The sequence below is a fragment of the Rissa tridactyla genome, chromosome 2 (assembly GCF_028500815.1).
Source record: "Rissa tridactyla isolate bRisTri1 chromosome 2, bRisTri1.patW.cur.20221130, whole genome shotgun sequence".
Taxonomy (NCBI): domain Eukaryota; kingdom Metazoa; phylum Chordata; class Aves; order Charadriiformes; family Laridae; genus Rissa; species Rissa tridactyla.
The window spans coordinates 146,487,420-146,510,346 of NC_071467.1; the positions used below are offsets into that span (position 1 = coordinate 146,487,420).

The 22,927-nt window shown below is 37.0% G+C and overlaps 1 protein-coding gene across 1 annotated transcript in view; it reads left to right on the top strand.

Moving 5' to 3' along the window:
- MALRD1 (MAM and LDL receptor class A domain containing 1) overlaps positions 1 to 22,927 on the top strand; it is a 273,631-nt gene that overhangs the window by 203,859 nt on the left and 46,845 nt on the right. Inside the window, exons 33-35 of the mRNA XM_054190597.1 lie at positions 1,035 to 1,236; positions 16,034 to 16,303; positions 21,553 to 21,678. Coding sequence (XP_054046572.1) covers positions 1,035 to 1,236; positions 16,034 to 16,303; positions 21,553 to 21,678 — 598 coding nt within the window. The remainder of the gene's footprint in view (positions 1 to 1,034; positions 1,237 to 16,033; positions 16,304 to 21,552; positions 21,679 to 22,927) is intronic.

Below are 22,927 nucleotides of genomic sequence, written 5' to 3' on the forward strand. Positions count from 1 at the left end.
TTCACAGTACCATTTGGGTTTTGAGTTTATTTGACCCACCAGATTGGCTGGGAGAGGCAAAGGTATGTAGTTATACAGATTATTAGTATGGGTTTATACATTTCTTGGGTCTCAGGCTTTGTGTTCCATTGTTAAAGTGGGGCACTCAAGTGGGAACATGCACCCATGGGTCACTGGAATGTTAGTCTAAAGGCTTAAGAGAAGGATGCTGTTGAAAGTGATGAGGAGAGGACAATGATTAAAGTATGGAGTCCCTTACAGAAAGAGTTATCATCTGGAATGGCTAGAATAGGCTTACATTCATTACTCCAGTTATTTTTCATTATTTCTGACCTGGTTTAAATTGTATAAGGATTTTGAACACCTAAGTGGGAAGAGCGACTACCTGCATAATCTCCAGAATTTCCTGTGCTTGGTATTAATTCATCAGTTGTTGGTTAATTGTGAATTCATTCATTGTCATTCTTACTGCTTTCACTATTTGATGATTTTTCAAATTTTTTTATTTATGACTTTGCTAAATATGCTTGAGCTAATTTACCATGGCTGCCTGAAACATCGTATTATATATTGCTTGTGTCAGATGACACACTAAAATCCTTAGATGCTAAACCTTTTATTTATATCTCTAAAATCTTCACCCAGCCTAAGAACTATAAGGAGGTCACCTTTTAGTGATGAAAGGATAACTCAAGATCTTTTTCAGTGTTTTCTTCGATGTTTAGAAGAATTTAGGGTTAGGTCTTTTATCACTGGCTTCTATATGTCGGGTCGAGACTGTCTGTAGGTTTTCCTATTTGTGATTGTATTAGCAGTTCTTTTTATTTTATTTTGTTTCTATAGTCACTTTTTGTTTGCAGCTGAACTAGCATTAGCAAAAGTATTCAGTAACATTTAGTCATCACCAATAAGGTGTGGGCAGTACTACTGCCCAGGCAGGTAGCTGCTACTGGCCTTGGGCTGTGCTACTCTGCTGCACTTCTCCATTGCTTAAAGCTGACTCAGTTGCATCTCTTGTATTTCATTGTCAACAGGTCTACGCAGCTGAAGAACATGGAGTGGACATTCTGATGTGGTCTTCTAGTAGAAACGAAGAAAACAAATGGATGTATGCAAATGTAGTCCTCTCCAGTAACAGCCCTTTCAGAGTTGCCTTCGAAGCTGAAGTGGGGTGGAGTGAACCCACAGAATTTGCTCTTGATGATATTTCTTTCACTCCCGAATGCATTGATGGAGGTATGCTATTTCATAAATCTATACAATACGTGTTTGCTTTTCAGAGGGCAGAGGAAAATTGTGACATTTCATATCTCATTGTATAACACAGTAAGAATTTTTTTCTTTTGAAATCATTGCAATACTGCTATGCTTTTACTTCATTCCAAAAAACGTAGAAAAGAAATGTGGGCAGCACAATCAGAATCATAGAATCATAGGATCTTCATGGTTGGAAAGCACCTTTGAGATCATCGAGTCCAACCATACACACACCAAAAAAACCCGAACAAACAAACAATAAAAAACCCCACAACCAACCAACCTACAATCTCTGCCACTAGATCATGCCCTGAAGTGTCAAATCCAGACATTTCTTAAATACCTCTAGGGATGGTGACTCAACCACCTCCCTGGGCAGGCTGTTCCAGTGCCTGACCACTCTTTCAGTAAAGTAATTCTTCCTAATATCTAATCTAAACCTCCCCTGCTGCAACTTCAGACCATTTCCTCTGGTCCTGTCCTTATTCACCTGGGAGAAGAGGTCAACACCCACCTCTCTACAACCTCCTTTCAGGTAGCTGTAGAGGGCAATGAGGTCTCCCCTCATTCTCCTCTTCTCCAAGCTAAACATGTCCAGCTCCCTCAGCCTCTCCTCATGTGACTTGGTCTCCAGAGCCCTCACCAGCCTGGTAGCTCTCCTCTGGACACGCTCCAGCACTTCAATGTCCCTCTTGTACAGAGGGGCCCAGAACTGAACACAGCACTTGAGGTGAGGCCTCACCAGTGCTGAGCACAGAGGCATGATCACTTCCCTGCTCCTGCTGGCCATGCTATTCCTGATACAAGCCAGAATGCTGTTGGCCTTCTTGGCCACCTGGGCACACTGCTGGCTCATGTTAAGCTGGCCATCCACAAGCATCCCCACGTCCTTCTCTGCTGGGCAGCTCTCCAGCCACTCTTCCCCAAGCCTGTAGCATTGCTTGAGGTTGTTGGGATCATAGAAAGAAGGATGTGTTTTTCAAGAGAAAGAAAAACATATAAAAAAAAAGAAAGATCAAATTTATCTTATATGAACCTCATGGCAAATTTGTAGCTAGCATGTTTTTCCCTAAAGGAAAGGAGCCACTATACCTGTCAGAGGGACTCCTATCTAGTTGTTGGCTGAGTGCAGAATCTGAATAAAGATATTTGCCTATGGATTGTGGAAGACAGTTTTGTGTTATAACTAGCAGTTGAACATAATGAGTAATTATAACAACTCAGGATATTACAGTCATTGAGGGCCTGTTATTGTTTTCATGAAACGTACTTGAGAGCGATCTACCATCACTCAACTGTATTGATTTTCTCTTATATGAAAATAGTCAAAGAAGTTTGACTATTCCAAAGAAGTTTGGAATAGAAGTGTTTTATGAGTATCAAAGTGGTTCACAATTATTTTAAAAAGAAAATGGTTAGTCCTTTTATCTTCGCTCTCTTCATAAAATATTTCAGCAGCAAAGAAAATTTACCTCTTTGCCAGGCTCTTTGAGAATTTATAGTCTCAATTCTGCTACGCAAGCTAAGTGACTTGAACTTTGTAAAAAAAAAAAAAGGAGTTAAATTCTAACACCTTATAATGCCATGTTTATTCTGTGAGAAAGGCAGTGGTTTACTCTGCAAATGAAATAGAGCATACGATAATCAGAAGAAGAAAGGAAGTACATGAGCAAACACAGATTCTCGTAGGAACATCAGCCATCCCTTATTTTGAACAGTCAAGAGGGGAAGAAAACCAAAGAAACAGAAAACTTTTTGTGTAGATCTTAATTCATAAGGAACAACTAGGAAAGATTATGGTTAAATAAATGCCAATGCAGATGTTATCAAAATGGTCTTGAATAACATTTCTTTCTATTTCTACAGCTCTTATTGTTCAGATAGGACAGCTTGTGTATGAATTAGTTGTCATGCTGTTCAAGAAACTGTTTTGGGTTTGTTTGGGTTTTTTTTATTTTTTTTATTGTATTGACTAATCAGCTCCTTGGAGAATTAACCATATACTGATTAAGGCTTAAAGTGAAATAATATTTTCACACAAGTGGCATTTGCTCAATCTCTAGCTGAACAAATTTTTTGTTTATTTTCTCTGAATAATACCACCAATAGGTTCAGGCAAATACTCTTTTGGAATGTTCTTCAATAAGCTGCAAACTATGTACATAAACAGGTGTTTGTTCTGCCTTTATTATGTTAATCACTTTTTTTGACCATACCTTAAGAATTACTTAGGCAGTTTCATGCATATTTTAGCATAATAGAGAGGGAAATTTTCAAATTATACATTTTAAGTACCTGTCATTAACTGGAAGATCTAGGTCTATCTTCCAACAATGTATATAAATAATTTTTTTATTTTAATGGAAATTATACTTTGGTAATTTATTATGAACAAGCACAAATTCAGAGCAAGGAAAAAATCTTCCATGGAAAATACATGTTAAGGTATCCTGAAATAATCATAACTATAGAAATAAGGTAATTTTTATGGAACTACATTTTATAATCACTTCATTTTTCTCCAGAGATTTTCCAGTTGTAGAATACTTTAAAGTATCTAACTTGTATCACACTCTGTCTTAGAAATATGGTGTATCATAAGGAATGCCTTAAGAAAAATTCTTAGAGTTATATTTGTTACTTATGGTTTGTTGGATAAGTCAAAAACTCATACCTTATTTACAGGTAACGACCTAAAAATAAATCAGACAGTTTTAGTCGGTCATCTAGGCTCTTTGTCCAGCTGCAGAAGAGGTAGACATCTTCAAGAGTCCACTTTTATTCCTTTGTATGGTAAACTGGCAATCAGCCTGGAATTAGTTCATACAGGCTGGAATACTTACATGATGGAAATAGTAGTTTATCTTGCTCTGTTCCGTATTATATCAATATTGTCTCATCTGAAAAAGAAACAGACATATCTTTATGGTGATTTCTAGAGGCATAGGAAGGATCTGTGCGTGATTTTTCTAGAAATCATTGTTCTTTATGTCTATTTTTTATGGTCTTGCAAGAGTGGCATAATTTATATTACCCTAAAAGCAGTCTAGCAAGTCTTCAGGTATGGCTAATAATGGATACCCAAGGAAATGTATTAGAATGAAAGAAGAACAAAATTCCGCCCTCCCCAAATCTTTCCCAATCTGTGTTAATCTGCTTCAGAGACTTTCTGAAGCTCTGAAGTCATCCTGTCTGATAACTCTCGCCTGGTTTTCCTTCTCTGAATTAGCCAGTTCTTTCTGAATATACACAAGCTTTTAGTTATTATTGGAAAATCATTCATCGTTTAGTTGTTATTGCAAAAACATCAGTTGGCAAACCTTGGGTGCAGGAGGTCTTTTTCATGTTTTTAATTCCTGTTACTTTGCATCGCTCTCCCATGCTCTGCTGTAGATCATCTTCCACTCATTTAAATCCATTACTGTGAATTTGAGTACAGAGTATTCTCTCTTTATGACTTTTTTTTTCTTTATACCTGGATTCATAACATTTAGCTTGCATTAAATGTGCCATCCTAGATCTATCCTACTCAATCCTGATGCTTCCACGTTTCCAAATTCTACTAATCCACCTCTTGTTCCTTACTTAATCGTTCATCCCATTTCAGGTATCCTATTTTTACATTCCCCACATATTTTTTTGCCTCCACCAACCACACCACAATTGTATGTGCACCTTGAGAATTCTGACAGTTTTTTCTATCATCCATCCCCCTCCCCCAGTTTTACAGTCACTCTCACTGTTGTCCCAGGTATGTATTTCTCAAAAAAAAATTGTCTGATGGAAGGCAATCTCCTAATGAGCTTGTGACTTGATATATAATCTCCTCTCCAGAGAAAAAAATTATATCTAGATGCTGTTACTTAAGTGTGCACTGACTTTCTGTTTTTTCATGGTTCTGTACTGTCCTAGGAAGTGTCCTATCCTAATAATCCCTGCTGGCCAGGTAGGCCAAATCTGGGCTTGTGAAGAGGCAAGAGAACTATACAAAATCTGTATAATAAAATAAACCACGGCAGTTTAGGAGGCAGAACCTATCTCTGACTTAATATTGTTCCTAGTACAGAGCAGCTACTTAGGAGGACATGCTGTTTCATTACTAATTGTTTCTAAGTAACCACTTAAAAATTCAGACAGTAAAATTTAGAGGTGTTACCTGCAAGTAGTATAAAATCACTGCCCTGTAGATATTTGACCAAGAACATTTTCCTTTAACAAAACCAGTGGGAAAGTTTACCTGCTCCACTGCCAGTCCTGCTTTGAGTTTTGCTCATCATGTTTATTCAAAGACATAGCTCAAAGAAAAGTGTATTACCTGCAGTACAGGTTTTGTGTAATGTTTTCCCTTTCAGAAGATAGCTTTGCTGCTGCAGATCTTTTTCTTCTCTCTGCTTTATTATTTTTCAGATTGTCTTTAATTACTTTGGGTTTCCTGAGGCAACATGTTCTAAATAGAAGCAATCACAATTTAGCTGGTTGGGAGCTCTAAGCAATAAAGCATTACCAGCATCTCTAATTCAGATGAGGTTTTTATTTGTTTTTAAGTAGTCAGCCCTCATTAGCCATGAGAGTTTCTACAGATCCAAGAGTATTTCTGAACATTTAAACAGAGTGTGCTCAAGTTACTCCCTGGCCTGCTGCAGAAGGAACTTCTAGCTGCTGCCCACACACGGGGAGCTGCAGTGCCAGCTGTCAGTGGCACGGGATCTAGCTTAGTTCAGAATCAACTGCTAAATGAGATGCACTTTTACCACTTTTGAAGGTCCTTTATTTTCTGCTGATAAAGGTGTGTGAAGATCTCATATTACTGGAATTAGTGTATTTTAGGTGCCTAAGTAGTACTTTGATTTTTTTTCAATGAATTTATTTTTGTTTAATATCTTTTTTTTTAAAAAAAATAAAAGTTAAAACACCTTTCCATTTCAAGTTTCAGATGGACCAAGAATACCAAAGTATTGAATTAGATCTTGTATTCACTAATACCTGACTCACAGTATTTTCTAGTTCAGCTGAAACAGGAGGCATTACAGAAATTCTTAAAATTTCTGCTGCTACTTAATTTAAATCCCAGCATTAACCCAAAGATGCCTATCATCCAAACTTTATTCAGCTTATATAAATCAGAATGCTATGTTTTGTCACTCACTCATTACTGGAGAATTACACTGGGTGGACAGAGTGTCTGTAGTTTAAATAGCCAGGTACTAGTTACATAGCACTTCTATGTATCAGGAGAGTATTCTCAAGAAACAAATAAAGAGTAAATATATTTTGTGATCTCTTCCAGAGATCACCCAAGCAAAATACTTGTGCTTATCGAGATCTTCTGCTGGAAGAAGGTAAATCTCAGTAGAAAGTCAGCACTGACTGCTGCTCCAGCCCTTTCATGAAGTGAAGTTACCCAATATCCCCTCTTTAGCAGCAGCTCTTTCTGAACTTATGCTTCCAAATAATACTGCTCTAAGGAATTGCTTTATGTTTTGCTTTATTCAAAAAGAATAGTTTTGACACTTTAAGATGAATATTTGGGCTGTCTTGGGTATAAACAGGAGTGCAAACGTCATGCAGCACCCTAGGCTCTGGAGTGTTTGAAAAGCCAGTATGTTTTTCCACCATCAGTCATGATTTCAGTGTTTATCACCAGTTCAGTATTAATATTGCTTAATAAAATCATTAACAATTTGAATAAAATAATCTTCCACTCAATCTTTCCTTATCAGTCTTTATTTTGTCATTTATTTTTTTAGGCTATGTTTGCTTTCATAGTTTACTTCCTGCAGCTGCTCAGTGCTATCTGAAGTATTTTCCTTCTTCTGTTTTGTGAACTACTTTTAAATCATCCTTCATCATTTTATTTTAAAGCCTTTTCTACTACTGTGCTTCTCTTTTTCATCCGTTCCTTTCTTCTTTCTTTACAAAACATATTTAAAGCCTATCAACTTTTTAGCCTATCAACTTAACACATGAGGAAGGACTGCTAGTGTTACGAATTTCCCCCCCCACCACCCTATTGCATTTCAGTTTCAGCTGGAAAATTTGTCTGCGGTAGAAGATACCATTGTGTAAGGATACAATGAAGATAAAAGGGCAACTCAAACAATGCAAAATACTCAGCACAGGTAGAACATGTCTCTAACTCTGTTTCATCAGAGCATGGTGGAATTGTACAAAAACACAACGCTGTTTCCCAGAATGCTGTGGGTTGTTTTTTTCTAATGTTGTCATCGTTCTTGACTTCACTGCATAGGTTACGAAAAAGGGGTCAGATTTGCCATTTAGGTACTGAAGTACAGTAAGATTTTCAGTGTTTTTGACAGCTTTCACTTAGGTGAAAAGTTTGCTTTGACATGCCATAACTCATCCAAGTCTTCCCATTGCTCTGCAGCAAAACCACAAACTAGACCTGTTGTAAGGGCTTTAAATAATCCTTACATTGAGCAAGCTTTCACTTGTTGTGAAGAAGCAAATCAGAATCTGTGAATTACAAGACTGGATTTGGCTCCACATTCAAGCCCAAGCTACATAGCACTTAAAGGTTTTTTGTTTGGTTGGTTGTTTTTTTTAAATGCAAACAAAGGCTTCCCACTACTCTAAAACCTAATATCCTCTAGAAATTGAAACTTCACTTTTTTTGAGCCATTGTAAGATTGTCATGAGAGATAGCCAGATCCATTCCTATAGATCATCTTTCCTAACTTTCTAGGAGAGATGATATTGCAAAGAAGTGCTGGGACGAAGGCAGTTATATTTCAATCATAAAATTTAGGATAGATATACTCAGAACTTCAGGTCAGCCATAGTAAGTAAGGAAAAGGTGCAGCTAGCAATATAACCTGGCTCCAACAGTTATGGATGCCTGGGAAAGAGGCAAATAACCAAGCAGTCTAGAAACCAACTGGATAAATTTATATGCTCTCTGGCACATTTAGTAGATCCCGTTTTGCTAGATCTTATAAGAAAAGCATAACTGACACCTGTATCTACTTAAGACACAACGACCCAAAAAGTACAGTGGGTGTTTATGTGTTGTTTGTGAAAAAAACAGCCCAGTGGTGCAGAGAGTCTTGCTGAGAGGGTGCGTGTTGAGTGTGTGAGTGTGTGCGAAGCAATAGTGAGAAAATTCTGCAGTAGAACAGAATTCACCTGACAGAGGCTTAGACGAAGTCAATGATCCATCTCTGAAACACCCAGAGCCCAAACGTAGGAGAGAGTGGAAGGGTTAACTGCCTGAGTTGCTGATACTACGGTGTTAAATCACCGGCAAAAACTCTGTAGGGGAGACTTAACTTCTGATTTCTTTAAGTTGCAGAGCCAGGGGAATCACTGTTAGCTTGTCTGCTCATGCTTGCAGTCAAGCAGAAATCTCTCTCAGGTTGAGAGCACGGGGAGTTTCTTTCCTCAAGGGCAAGAGATGATTGCGGGGGAGCTGCTCGGGGAGGTTGCCTGTGAAAACAAAGGAGGGGAAGAGGAAAGTAAGGTTAGGGGTGATAGAGGACTGAGGATTCTGGGGATATTTGTGAATAGTTTCTCTAGTTAATTAGTTTCTCCCTCAAGTTAATCAGAATGTGGTTTAGATTGTAAAGTTAATCAGAATGTGGTTTAGATTGTTATTGCGTGGCAGAGATAGGGCATTTCTGCATTTTTAAAGAGTAAAAATTATGATCCAGGGCATAATACCTTAGAGAGATTCTTCAGCCTATTTTAGTACCTTCCAGTGTACAGACCTAGCTGGTGGTGAAACCACAATTTTTTTATGGCTTTCACAGGAAGGGAAATTGGGAATAATTTTAGGATAAGATAGTTGAACTCAATAAACTAGCATAATTACTGGCAAGTCCTGAATGCAGTTATGTAATGTGTGTTTAAATAGATATAAATTTTGGTCCAAATCTTTCAGTTTCTCTCCGCTGCCTTATACCTGTACAGAATACTGAAATCATCTGATTCAAGCTAGATGCCTTTTGGGAAATTAAAAATCTTTGGATTTATTAATAGTGTATTAAAATAATTTCATTAATATTGAACCTCCAAAACCCATCTGTTTACACCAAAAAAACCCCAAGCACGCCTCAAAGCACAGAGATGATATTTTGCCTTGCTAAGTTTGTTCATAAAAATCAACATATTTCCTTGGAGGGATAGAAAGAAATCATCTTTGGAATGAAATAGTTTCATGATACTATCTTGAAGAGAAGAAAATTTTCAGATTCTTCATTATGTAAAACTTACCTGTCTCTTCAATAAGAGTAAATCTCAAGCTCAGATTTATCTCAGAAATTATACAGAGTTTACTATAGTTTTCTTCAGGGGTCTTCTCAGTTGATGATAAATTTGTACCTGTAAAAGCTAACTTTCTTTAGAAGTTAAGAAATAAAGGGTTTAGCATAGTGATGTGCTCCCAGCCCACCTGTGAGAACGTGATGATTCCGGGAAACTGCTCTTTTCTCCACTCTAACCCTGTTCCGTCATCCAGCCCACCTCATTTTGTTGGAAACTAAAGCTTCACAACTTCTCCAGTTCTTCATTGCACCTAATAAATAAACAAATAAATAAATCCATCACAATAGCAGGCATAGCTAGCAAATCCTGGACTGTTCTTAGGAGTGATATGGCAAATATTGCCATAGTTCTCTCACAGGTAGTTACTGTGTTCCAGCCAGAAGCAGTAGTTCTCTGAGTGAAAGTTATAAATCATAGCTTGATTTTACTGGCAGTAAATCTGTCTGGCTTACATTATGTTTATATTTTAACAAACTGTCATCATTTTAAATGAAGTCTGCACAGATGTATAAAATTTGGAAGCCATTTGGCCAAGTTCTGTCTTTGTTAATTCTGGCTTCGTAACAGCGTCTCTGAGATCCCTTTCAGCTCCCTGCTTGATCCTTCTGTGTTCTCACAAGGGAGAGCGATTTAAAGATTCGATTGGCCAGACTCAATTTCCCTTTTCTTTTGTCTTTTTACAAGCCTTGAAATTAACATTTTATTTTTGAACTGAAGCTTTATTGACACTGATAAAAACTCACAGACAGATTGTTATAATATTTGAACAACTTTAGTCTGGTTATTTTTTTTTAAAGAGGTTGTTTCCTTACAGACAGCTTGAATGGGCTGATTTCATGCCCTGTTCCAATGTTTACTGAAGTGAAAGTGAAGCCTGCCACCTATTTCAACTTAATTAATGTATTGGTTTGGACCTGTAATTAATTTACACTCTTGTCTAATGAAAACCGTTGGAGGGGGTTATTTTTGGCCTCTTTCAGTTACAGTTAACAGGCCCACTGTTTTTATTAGGTTTAGTAGGCAAATTACTTATGCAAATATATCAGACAGGTTGTTAGTTTTCAAGAGTCTGAGGCAAGGCCCATTAAAATCAATATGAGTTGTCCCATTTGCCTAAATGGGCTTTAGAGCAAGCTCTGATACGACTGAGTTAATGCTGCGCAATAGCATGTGGTAACTTTATTTCATGCTTCCTCGTGTTGACTTTAATGCAAAGTCTACCATTCTTAATTAGAATTCACTGTTACAGGTGATATATAAACATAAATGGAGACCTACCCTGCACCAGAGATCTTGGTGCCTGAACAAGAAAGGCAGAAAAGACAAGGATAGCATGGAGGTGGCGTTTCATTCAAATTAAGCATGTTTGTGTGTTTCTGGCAGTGCTAATGACTATGTACCACAAACATTTATTTTATATTAGCGTTTGGGTAACAGCAGTTATCTGTGTTATCCTGTGACTGAATTCCTGTGATTCGTGGGCAAAAAGTTTACAGTGCTGACCTATAAAGTTCAGCAAACAGGATCAGTATGCTCCAGGGATGACAAAGACAGTAGTACAACAAAGCTTGTCTGTACAGAAAATGTTCATCAAACAACAGTAAGCCTTCAACAAATCCCTATCCCACAAATAAGTAATTACGTCCTTGACGATGAGCATTTATTGACTTAATGCTTTTCATAATGTAAAGACTCCTTAGTCCCGAATCATCAGCTGATGAGCTCTATTAACGTAACAGATGTTTTGATGGGTACCACATTGAAATAAAAATGTATCTAAAAGCACGCATTTTACCTGACGACAATGAAATACAGGCATATTCAGCTGTGGTTATTGCATTTCATGAAGCAGTGCACACCAATTTGGTTTGCTTTACACACTGGTCTGATTTTTGCTTTTTTTGTATGTACATCAACTACCTAAGTTCTCTTCAAAGTGGGAGGATGCTTGTAGGGGAGCACTTCTTGGTCCTTGGGTCATAACTCACCCAGCGCAGCTGCATAAGTAGGTTTCACAATAGATTATAACTGAACTAAAATGTCATTTTTTTAGGACCTATTTAAAATGTCTCTTTAATTATGTATAAGCAGATTTTGTACGCACATTTTTAAGCCCTCTCTTTAATTTTGGCTATTTACCGTATGTGAGGTAAAATAAAACACTGAGCACAAAGTAAAATAAAGACAAGTCCTTATGATTCCTTCAATTATAATGGAACATCAACAATTTGCTGCTGTTTTTCATGCAGATCTACATCCAGATTCAGTGTTCCGCAGAGCAGAGGTTATTTTCTCTGAAATTGTTTTTGATTAGTTTGCTTTTCATCTGTTTGAAAATACTGAATATATTCCTGAGGATCTCCTGTCCTGCTTTTCAGTTATCACGTAGCCTAGGTACAGGAAGCTTTTATCCTGTGCTCCTTAGAACACATCATTTTCAGTAGATTTATCTCCAAATCCTTAAACAGCTTCAAATAGATACTGCTTTTTTAAAAAAAGTAACCTGTACAATATCTCCTCCGCTCCTGAATATGGTCTGAAAATAAGAGCCACACAACCCTTGGGAGATGAGTGCTGTGTGGGAAACATCTTTTCTGCTTTTGGCAAAAGGTGAGGGAAACGTTTTTTAGGCATGCCAGTATTAGGCGACTGTTGAATCTAATGATTTTAAGTGACTGAAATGGCCTGTGGGTCACTAACAGGTAGCGGAATTTGCGTTGAAAAAAGGCTCTTCAGCTTCTGCAGTTTACATAACCTTCATGTATATCTACAAGAGTGGCTATGGTATCCATGTATATGCACAAATTTAAAACTGGTTTCTACAGCTGCGTCGTGTGCGCGTACCACTGTGCAGCTGAGCACGATGGAGGGTATTTATGATGAGCCTCTCATTGGTGCAAGCTCGTGTTCCACTGCAGACCACGCTGCAGTGTTAACGTTTTAGTACAATTCTTCCCAGTGCCAAAAAACAGAATAAATATTGCCACTCTTTAGAATTAAAACATGTCAGCAGCAAATACTGCAATGATGAGCTTAATACAAATAATTACACAGATAGTAGCTTTGAATGCAAGTCATTAGTTTTGCATCAACATGTTGCTTGAGATTTCTTTTCAGTTGGAATTAGTTAATGATTTTCTAGATTTGCATATTCCTAATTAGTCAGTTTAAAATGTTAGCTATATACAAATTAATGTTTTATAAATTTTCAAATTTTTTTACCAGGCACATTTGATTTATAATTAAGAAACGCATTTGTAACCTACTTTATGTAAAGAAAATAGATTGAACTTGGATGTACAATTTTGGCAGATCACAGCAATCATAACGTTTTGTAGAACGTCATCCAGATTTTCCTATTGCATCTGAAAGCAAACAGATGTGAACTAATTAATAGATAATGTGAGTTAATAAGGAAGGTGATATTCTTATGATCTTTGAGGTATATTCTCATCTTATTTGTTGTTCTGATCTAAAATGATTTTGCGGATTTCAAGGTATTGCTTTGGATTTTTATTAATGTACTGAAAACATAAAACAGACCACAACAAGACCCCTGGTTAACCTTACCCCTAATTTAACCTCTAGCATAAATTGGAGACCTTTTCACTGCTCTCAGTGAATATTGCACACTCTGAAATAATTGGTACACTGGTCAGAAAGAACTTATTTCTACGCATTATTTTCTAACAACAATAGGGAATCATGATAGAAAATAATAATTAAAAAATGAATCACTTTTTCAATAAAGCATTCAAGCATTTGCCTAAATACTGAATGTAGTATGGGATTATTTACATGCATAAGTGCTTTATACGGTTGGGAGCATAAGGCTAAACGGATCAGTACTACAAAAGCCTGAGAACAGTTTAACCCTCAAGACCAGATTCATAACAAGCAACACAAACAAGTATTCTTGAGCTTAAGAGGGGATTTCAATTTTCAGGACAAAGTTGGGCAGAAATCTTCCAGCAAATACATCACGAACAGGACAGGTATAGAGAATTAAACTGGGTCGAAAATGCTTACAAATATACTGTCACCGCAATCTTTCCTGCAACGTAAACAGGTGACCATAGGAAAGTCAACTGTATTGGAACTGTGTGGGGTTAATTTCCACCGTATCAGGACAAACACAGGAAAACTAAAACTGGACTAAGCAATGACAAAAGTGCATGCCTAAGTGGAACTGACTGCAGCTTAAATCATTTTCACTGCCTAAATGCCCTCTAGGCACTGTGAGGAAAAGTGTCAGGCGTAACAGAAGGGGGAAAAAAAAAATCTAATATAATCATACCCTTTTTTTTCCAGAGCAAGTGCAAACTAAAAATATAAAATAATTCATTTTTTAAAAAATCCTTCGCATAAGATTTGTTCTATGTTTAACAATACCAGTTTCATGTTCTCCCGATGACTTTCCGTACTTTTCATTGTATCTTGGCAGAATCATGGCCTCGTATACAAATTCTTCATGATGAATCCAATTCTAACATCTTTATGTGCTACTGTTATTAATTATCTGCTAAAATATGGGAAAAAGTAGAAGAAAATGCAAAATCTAAAATACTTTTAATTTTTTCAAAGATATATTCGCCATATGATTTAAATGTCTATAATCACCTATCTAAAGACAGCTTTCATAAGCCTTTTGAAGTAGTATAAATGAAAATAATTTTTTGAGACTAGCATTTATAAAATACATATCATGAAAGTGCAATCCTTTCAATCCCATTTAAAAGTATGTGTCTTTGAGGGATTTATGATGTAATTTTGAATACAAACAAACCAAAAGATTAGTAGGTTGCTATTTTCACTGTGTCAAAATCCATTATTGCTGGTTTATGTTTAGATTACGTCCAGTGTATGAAATAACATTTTTCTAGCAGAATGATAGAATTTAACAACGCTAGCAGTATGAAATGATGTTAGGAATATTCTATTGTATGAAGCTTTTCAATTATGATTTTCTGACATAAAGTCTACGTGAAAATCCAAAATTGCTAAACTAGCAAGGGCCAATGTTAGGGTGCAGCTCTTTTTCCTTATAACTGTCTCACAAACAACCAGATGGTAAAATATTGCTACTATTCTGTCTATCTGAATGCACTAGCAGTTCCTTTTTTGTACAAAATACTATTGTTATTCTTGGTGCAGGTATTTTAGAAACTGAACGTGTTTCAGCCAAGTTCTCCTGCTGTAAAAACCCAGCCTGGTATCACAGAATCCATAAACATACTGCTGTGCCCAGTGGACTAGAAATAGTAAAACAATGCTAAAATCCACGTATCCCCTTCCAGTGTGTCGTGCCTTAATGCAGCAGTAACATTTGCCTTCTGAGGTCAGAGACCAATGCTTGCGCCATATCAAAAGGCAAGCTAAAACCCCCCCACAAACTTTTGCACTTGAGCTGCTCTGCTTAAAACCGAGTTGACAGCAAAACTCCTCCTGCCTTTTACAGAAGTGGGACATTAACTCATCCTTCCTTGTCTCTAAAAATCATAATATTATTTTCTTTACTCCCCTGCTGCAAATTGACCTAGAAAAGATAAAATACATAGAGTTAAATTCCGTAGTTTTTTCTCTTTTCCCTGCACATAAAACAAAAATTACAGGAATCCATCACATTGCTCCCCTGGGAGACAGTTGGTGTAAAGGACACAGTGTTAGCGTAGCTGGCTTCTTAGAGACAAGAAGAAGAGTTCTGATGTTTCTGCTGGTAAAATTCAGCTGCAATGATTTTCGTAGAAAGAAAGAGGGACTTGAGTGTCTGAGACAAATTTATTTGTATAAGTGATCACAGAACGTTTTTTCCAGTGTTTTTTTCCAGCAATGCAAGTAAGCATGGGATACTTCTGCTTTTATCGACTGTCTGAACCACTTAAAGTCTGGAATTTAAAAATGCATTTTTTTCAGTTGTACCCTGGAAAGTTTTGTCTAGTGTTTTCTTTGATTTAATTCTCTATCACATAAAACTAAGCTACAGAATCAGAGTGATAATAAACTATGTCAGTAAAAATCTTTGTTGTTACTTTATGAAAGTCTTTTTCTCACTCTGCTGAGGGTTCAGGCCTTACCATGGATATTAGCTTTCCATTAAATAAGTTCCTTGTAAATCCAGACTTACATGGTCTTTCTTTGATTCTTGTTCACCCATTCAATATAGAAGTAGAGGAAGATTGTAACTTGAAGGCTGTCAAGAATATTTTTTAACCCAGTCCTGACAGTTAAGTTTTATTAATACTTTGGTATTAACCCTTCCATACATACATGGCACGAGTAACAATAGGATCAAAACAAATGCTGAAAATGAGATATAGGCTTTTTAATAGTGTGTTCTGTACTTAGGATCTGTGGCTTTATACAATTTTTTTTTTACTTTTTTTTAGAGTTTAGTAATCAAAATCAGCTGCCTCCCCAGCAGTCCCTACGTACATCTCAAAGGCAGTATAGATGATTACTGAAACAAGAGGATCAATATTCTCTTTTTTTCCTGCAGGATCAGCTGATCCACACCCTCCAACTTGCAATAGGGACCAGTTCACATGTGCATATGTGAAGCAGTGTTTGCCCCTCACTGCGAAATGCAATGGGGCTGAAGATTGCATGGATGGAAGCGATGAAATGAACTGTCCCACGCCTACCACCACGTCCCCAGGCTCTTGCAAACAAACAGAGTTCCTGTGTCCTTCCAAAGGCTGTATCCCATCCCTCCTGATATGTGATGGTGTGTCTGACTGCCACCTTAATGAAGATGAAGCTGGCTGCCGTAAGTTACTTTCATTGCTATAGTTAAGGTCACGCTAACTTACTTTCCTAAAACAGTGATGTGAAAAAAAGCAACATAATGAAGTATAGTGTAAAATTCACTACTCCTTCATCAAGAAAAACATTAATTGTATCATGTTACCTGGAGAGACACTCTACGTTTGCAAATAATTTTGCTTATGCATTTTTATTCCCTGGCTACTGATTTTGATAAGTGCTTAGAATTGTTTGTATTGTATTTCTGTTAATAATTGGGAGCACTTCCACTTTTTTCCATTGATCAGTCTGCTGCATTGGCATTGCCTCATCTCTGATTACAATATGACAGATAGAAAGAATTTTGCAGTTCGGTAATTCAGTAGCATTCAAGGCAATCCTGACCTTTCAAGGATTTTGAAATCAAGTTTGTTCCTGCAGTAGCAGCAATCTCTGCCCCAATCAAGGAAAAGGGCCCGCAAGAAAAATGCAAGGACAACAGGTTTTGAACTCTGTAACTGCAATGAGATACCATGAAGTTTCAGATAGACACAAAAGTGAGTGTCTGCTCATTTCAAAATACTTCATTATTGGTAGATGAATTGAGACCAAATGTTTCATTCCACAAAGGTCAAAATAATTAGCTGCATAGGGAAAAAAAAAAAAGAGAGAGACTTTTTACATATTAAAATATTTCTTCCTAAACTTTTAATTCTGAAGAAGTTTTTTAAAAATTATTTTTCATCCTGATCATAACCAAAACAATTAGTAAAATACCAGTTTCCAGTAGGCTAGAAATTCAAGTTCTTTAATAATCTGTATCAAAACTATTGAATTATACACGCAGGCCACCGCACATGCCATTTCTTTTAAAAAATGACCCTATAAAACTGGCATGGACTTAGCAGACTATTTGTGCATGCCTTTCTAGGCACTTTTGTTTAGAAGTAGTTTTGTTGCAAAAGGCAACAAATCTCTCTTACCTTAAGTTCTAGATGCCCCTAAGTTCAAATAAACCCCTCTGCATTAATCTTCATTGACTCCTGCCTCCTGCGCAATTTTTTGTCTAGTAGAGACCTCTCTGCTGTATCCTAGTACATGTACATGTACCTCCCAACCCCAGACCACAGCAGCTAATGTGTTCTTCTAAAATCCCCAGATCCTCAGGCCACAAGATTTCCACGAGTATCAATATTCCCAGAACAACTGAGATTTTGTTTCAGTGCCTTTGACTTCTAAGCAGTGCCCAAGGAATGAGGGGAAATTAAGTCCTGATCTATTCAAAGAACAAAAATTCTCCATAGGTGTTGCACACCTTGGGGTTCTGAGTCGGGTGGAAACAGTCAAATCTGTAATCACATTGTTACTCCAAAATTCAGTTTTGACTATAGAAACATGTAATTTTTTACAATACAAGACAGGAATACAGAAGCAGCGACTCATGTTTGTTCTCTGAAGAAGATACGGCTTGCAGGGCAAAGCAAAAAGCAAGTGGTTAGTGGTAGTTTGGAACAGAATCATTGAAAAGCTGATTACTGTTCCAGTTCATTCTCCCACCGAAACATATGTGCCATGAGATTGCAGCATTTCATCTCTAGCTGCCTACTTTTAACATGTGAAAGGCCATGTAAGTTTGTCAACAGAAAATTCAGAGAGGGAAAAAGTAAATATCTCACAAATTTTGTTTATTTTATTGAAATATTTACATAATCTATAAAATCAATTGCTGGGCTAGTAGCTCCAGCCTACGTGTACTGTGATAATAAAACAGATTGGGAGTGGAGTTTTTTTACAGATTTTAGATTGAAATGGAACGTTTTTTCTAAGTAGTTATAAACACAGAGTAGTATTTAAGTAACAGCGTTTTGTGGTTCTTTTTTTTTTTTTTTTTTTCTTGGTGCATATCAGTTCTTCCTGCTGATTTTGGAAAATTTTAGTTTTGGAATTGCTGGCACCTTCCATTTTGTGTGTGCCGTGTCCCTTAGCCATTTCATTCTTTTAAATGTAACAGTAGATGGACAAAAATGTTCTGGCTTCTGAAACCCGGAATTTATCTGAGAAAGTTTTCTTCTAGTTGTCAAAATGCATCTTGCAGAGATTAAGCATAAAACCCAAAAGAAAGCCAGACAAAGAAAAACAAACAAACAAAATGCATTAGTCAGATCTCTACTACAACCACAGCTTCTACCACAGAAATGCTTTTCTGCATGACTTACAGATTTATGCAGACAGAATTTCCCGTAGAGTTCACTCAGCAGTTAGGTCATACAGTATTATGTTAATACTGTTTTATACGTACTAATGTGGTGGGTTTTGTTACTTGACGCTTTTAACACGAAAATCTTGGAACTGTTTTCAGTTATAGACGTTGTACTTGGCCAGCACTCTTGCTGTGAATTTTAGTGAAGGGTACTTTATCTCACCTACTTAATCCAATTTTTTAATTTATTTTTCTTTTTAAAATGCCTGATTACAACGTTAAGAGCGTAAAATAAACATATTAGCACCAATCAGGCATATACTTTACTTTTCCACAGGCCTCAACACCATCTGACTGAAGTGCTAATAGCAATGAGTAAAAATCAATTGCTCAGTTCTCTGTAGTGCACCAAAAAGTGCACTACAGTTGTAGTCCTGGCAAATTTTAAATACCTAGTAGGTATTAAAAATTGTATACTTCCAAAGGGGCTGTGATATTTTTAGCCTTTCTACAGATTCATTTGGACCCGGAAAATTTAATATAGTCAGAAAGCTGGTATTTTCACTTTCATATCTTCACTTTCTTAATGCCTCCATTTAATATCTTTATCCCAAAAACACTTGAAGGCCTTCCATGGAAGTAAACAATAATTAGTTGGAGAAATTTGAAGCTACCCGTAAGTGTGTTAACAGTAAGCGATATTAATTTTAGTTTCAATGCAACAAGAGAAATAGTGTTATTTTTAAAATGTGCTTTTAACATTCTTTACCTGAGCACTATAACTTAATATTATTGTCCTTTCTGTCTTAAATGCTGGATCTGTACAAAGTATTCAGTAGTCAGATTCACTGCTATGACCGTTCCATCTGTAAGTAGTATAAAAATCTCAGAGCAATAAGCTTGTTCAAGGTAAAGAAAGAGATGTGTCAAAACCACCTTGATGATCAACAGATACAAATGCAACAAAAATAATTAGCAGTTCTTCTGTCTTATCCTCAGGTATGAGTCCAGCAGCCAGTCCAGGAGTAATAATAATAATAAAGTAATGACAAAGGCCTAAATGACACTTTCTTTTCTTAACGCTGCCCTCACTGCAAGTTAGAGCTCAGGAACCAAATTTCTGTGTTAGTCACAACATATATGACAAACCATAAGCAGTACTCTATATCCACATAGTTTACAGCGTCTTCAAAATACGTGTGCAGGCAAAAAAAGGACTAAAGCACATGAGAAGAATGTATTTATGTCGAATTTCCAACTTTGTTTCTGTTGAAGTTATACTCTGAACATGTAATTATGTTTACAGACTGGGTATTTGTGTGCAAATGACCCCGTATAAAACTGGTTCAAATACCATCGGGACATCATCCCCCAAATTGAGAAGGGTATCCAGGATTTGGATCTGATTGCACACAAAATAAGTACGAAATTATTATTTGGTTAGGAAAGCGCAGCAGAGGGCATGAGACCATCAGTTATTTTCTGGAAAGCTGATGATCATAAGAGATAGATGGTAGGATATGCTACAAATGTGCAGTGATGCTGTAATCTGCTGGGTTTTTTCAGTCTGCCACAACCTGTTCCGCCAGACTGAGTGGTCAAGGGAACGCAGAGCAGAAAAGGAAATTTTTGTTCTTTTTCTGTTTCTTTTATCCTGCTGTCACTACCAGCAAATTCCCTATTCAATATCAAGACTTCTCCAATCAATTGAAGAGACTTTGATATAAACGCACGTGCAGAACAGTATAGTGATAGTTTAGAATCATCCAGAACTTTTAAATCCTCATAAAAGTGAAATGAAATGGGAAACAAAAGCAAGCTCCTCTATAGTCACTAGTATTCTTCTGCAGATTTGGCTGCAGACTTTAGCAAATGGTCAGTGTATGTAATTAAAAGGTTTAATCCCACAAACCCTTACTCACATGAGTCATTTCATAGTTCTGAAAGAATATCAAAACTGGCAAGAGTTTATTGGCAAGATCAAAACTGGCAAGATTTGCCTCCATTATTGTGGTCTAAATGGAACTGCAGTGTTTTAAATTTAGTACACCCTTGCAGTCTATATAGGCCAGTGATTTAAATTATATCTAAGAGTGGAACAAATATATCCTACAGCAGCCTGGCCATCCAGCCTGGGAGGCTTATTGCTGTGTAGACTGGCTCTTGAACCCAGGAGCAGGAAAGTATTATGAAATTTAAATGTGGCAGTGGGGTATCTTTAACATTCCCAGATTCTTTCTCCCACTCTGAACTCACAATCTAATATGAATATATCTAACTCTGATGGAATCAGAAGAGTTCCCTCTGATTTGCATAAGTGTCATGGTGACAGAGTTTAGCTTAAATTACTTAAAAAAACCCTTGAAAAACAGTAGTTTAAGGCAGCGTAACAGAACATTGTGTGAGATAAAATGACAAAATGGTGTTATAGTTCACAGGAGTCTGCAGGACCACCAGGCACATCCTGTAGATCAGTGATTTAGGAATAATTCAGTACCGGAACGCTTATGTGATTCCAGCAAGATTTACCCGTCATAATTCTTCTGGACAAACATTGAAAATATAACTGAATGGCCAAGAATAAAAAAGGTGTGCAAGTTTAGATTTTTCAGTATAGTATTTTTCTACTTTTTATATGCTGCCTCTTATTATTTGGCTTCTTGTAATAGAATAAAACTATATAATCTCAATTTTTTGTTTTGTGTTTAAAAATTTATTCCATCATTTTAAAAATAGGTTATGAATGGGAGTTGATTATGTTTTGTGGTACTTTTTAATGGGTTTTTGTTGGGGTTTTGCAGCTTACCCTTCCAATGTTTTAGGTAAATATGCCCTCGTCTCCTTCACAAATATAACATGGGAAAATCCAGCTTCTGTAACATCTGTGCTCTGTGTTTGTTTACTTATTTATTTATTCAATAGTAAAGTTGTATGTCTTTGAAGATGAAAGCTTGTAGAGGTCATACAGACCCGAGTTTATATACTACAGTACAAATCAAGTTTTCTAGTAGTTTTTTAACAGCGACAAAAAGAAATATAGGTGATAATAACTGACATGTTACTTTTCCTTCCAGCCATTAAAGACTGTTTCAATGGTTCTTTGTTATGTGCGTCGACTAATCAATGCGTCGCAATCTCCCAGCGTTGTGATGGCATTGCAGACTGCATTGATTTCAGCCTTGATGAGTCCAGCTGTTCAGGTACTTAGTTTTGCATAAAAACATCATTTGAAACAAAAACATGCAGTCATTTCTTACTGAATCTTTAGGCAGTTCTCAAACTAGACTGAATTCTCTCTGCTAACACTTAATCAGATTACATCAGGCATGAATTTTCCTGATGAAAGTATGACACAGCTAAAATGGGGAAAAAAAGATGGAAAATAGTGTGTTCAGTTAATGTCTTCACAAGCGGTGTTTCTTAAGGTATAAACACATTGTTTTAAAAAAACAAAAAAAAACCTCTGTAGTATCCTATTAAAGCACTCTCTTGATTTTAGCCAATGGATTAACCCACTTCAGTGACCTCAATGCTTTTGAGTTAATAGGATTTGTTGTTTCATTGGGTTTTTTTAATAGTAACAGAAATCTGGGTTGGAAAATAAACCAAAACATATAGCGTTTGTTTTAGCTTTGTGCATTTCCCACAAAATTCAGGTTTGTTTTGCAAAAGGGAAAGTCTGGAGAAAGATACAAACACCGTAACATACATCCAATCTGAATCAGATTTTTGTTAACAAAATCTAACAAAAACATAGAGGATGATATAAGTATTTAATTTTAGATTCAAGACATCCCGTTCAGTAACAGAAAGTTACTGCAATTCTTCCTCAAGCCAATTGCTAACCTTGGGCCAGTTCCGTGTTAACAGTACAATCATGGAATCACAGAATGGTTAGAGTTGGAAGGGACCTTAAAGATCATCTAGTTCCAACCCCCTGCTGTGGGCAGGGACACCTCCCACTAGACCAGGCTGCTCAAAGCCCCATCCAGCCTGGCCTCGAACACTTCCAGGGATGGGGCATCCACAGCTTCCCTGGGCAACCTGTTCCAGTGCCTCACCACCCTCACAGTAAAGAATTTCTTCCTGATATCCAATCTAAATCTACCCTCTTTCAGTTTAAAATGTTACCCCTCGTCCTACACTCCCTGATCAAGAGTCCCTCCCCATCTTTCCTGTAGGCCCCCTTTAGGTACTGGAAGGCTGCTAGGAGGTCTCCCCAGAGCCTTCTCTTCTCCAGGCTGAACAACCCCAACTTTCTCAGCCTGTCCTCATAGGAGAGGTGCTCCAGTCCTCCAGTCATCTTTATGGCCCTCCTCTGGATCCGTTCCAACTGGTCCATGTCCTTCCTTTGCTGAGGACTCCTAAGCTGGACACAGTACTCCAGGTGGGGTCTCACCCACCTGTGAGGAATTGTTTTCCACAACTACTTCTTAAAACTGGACATGT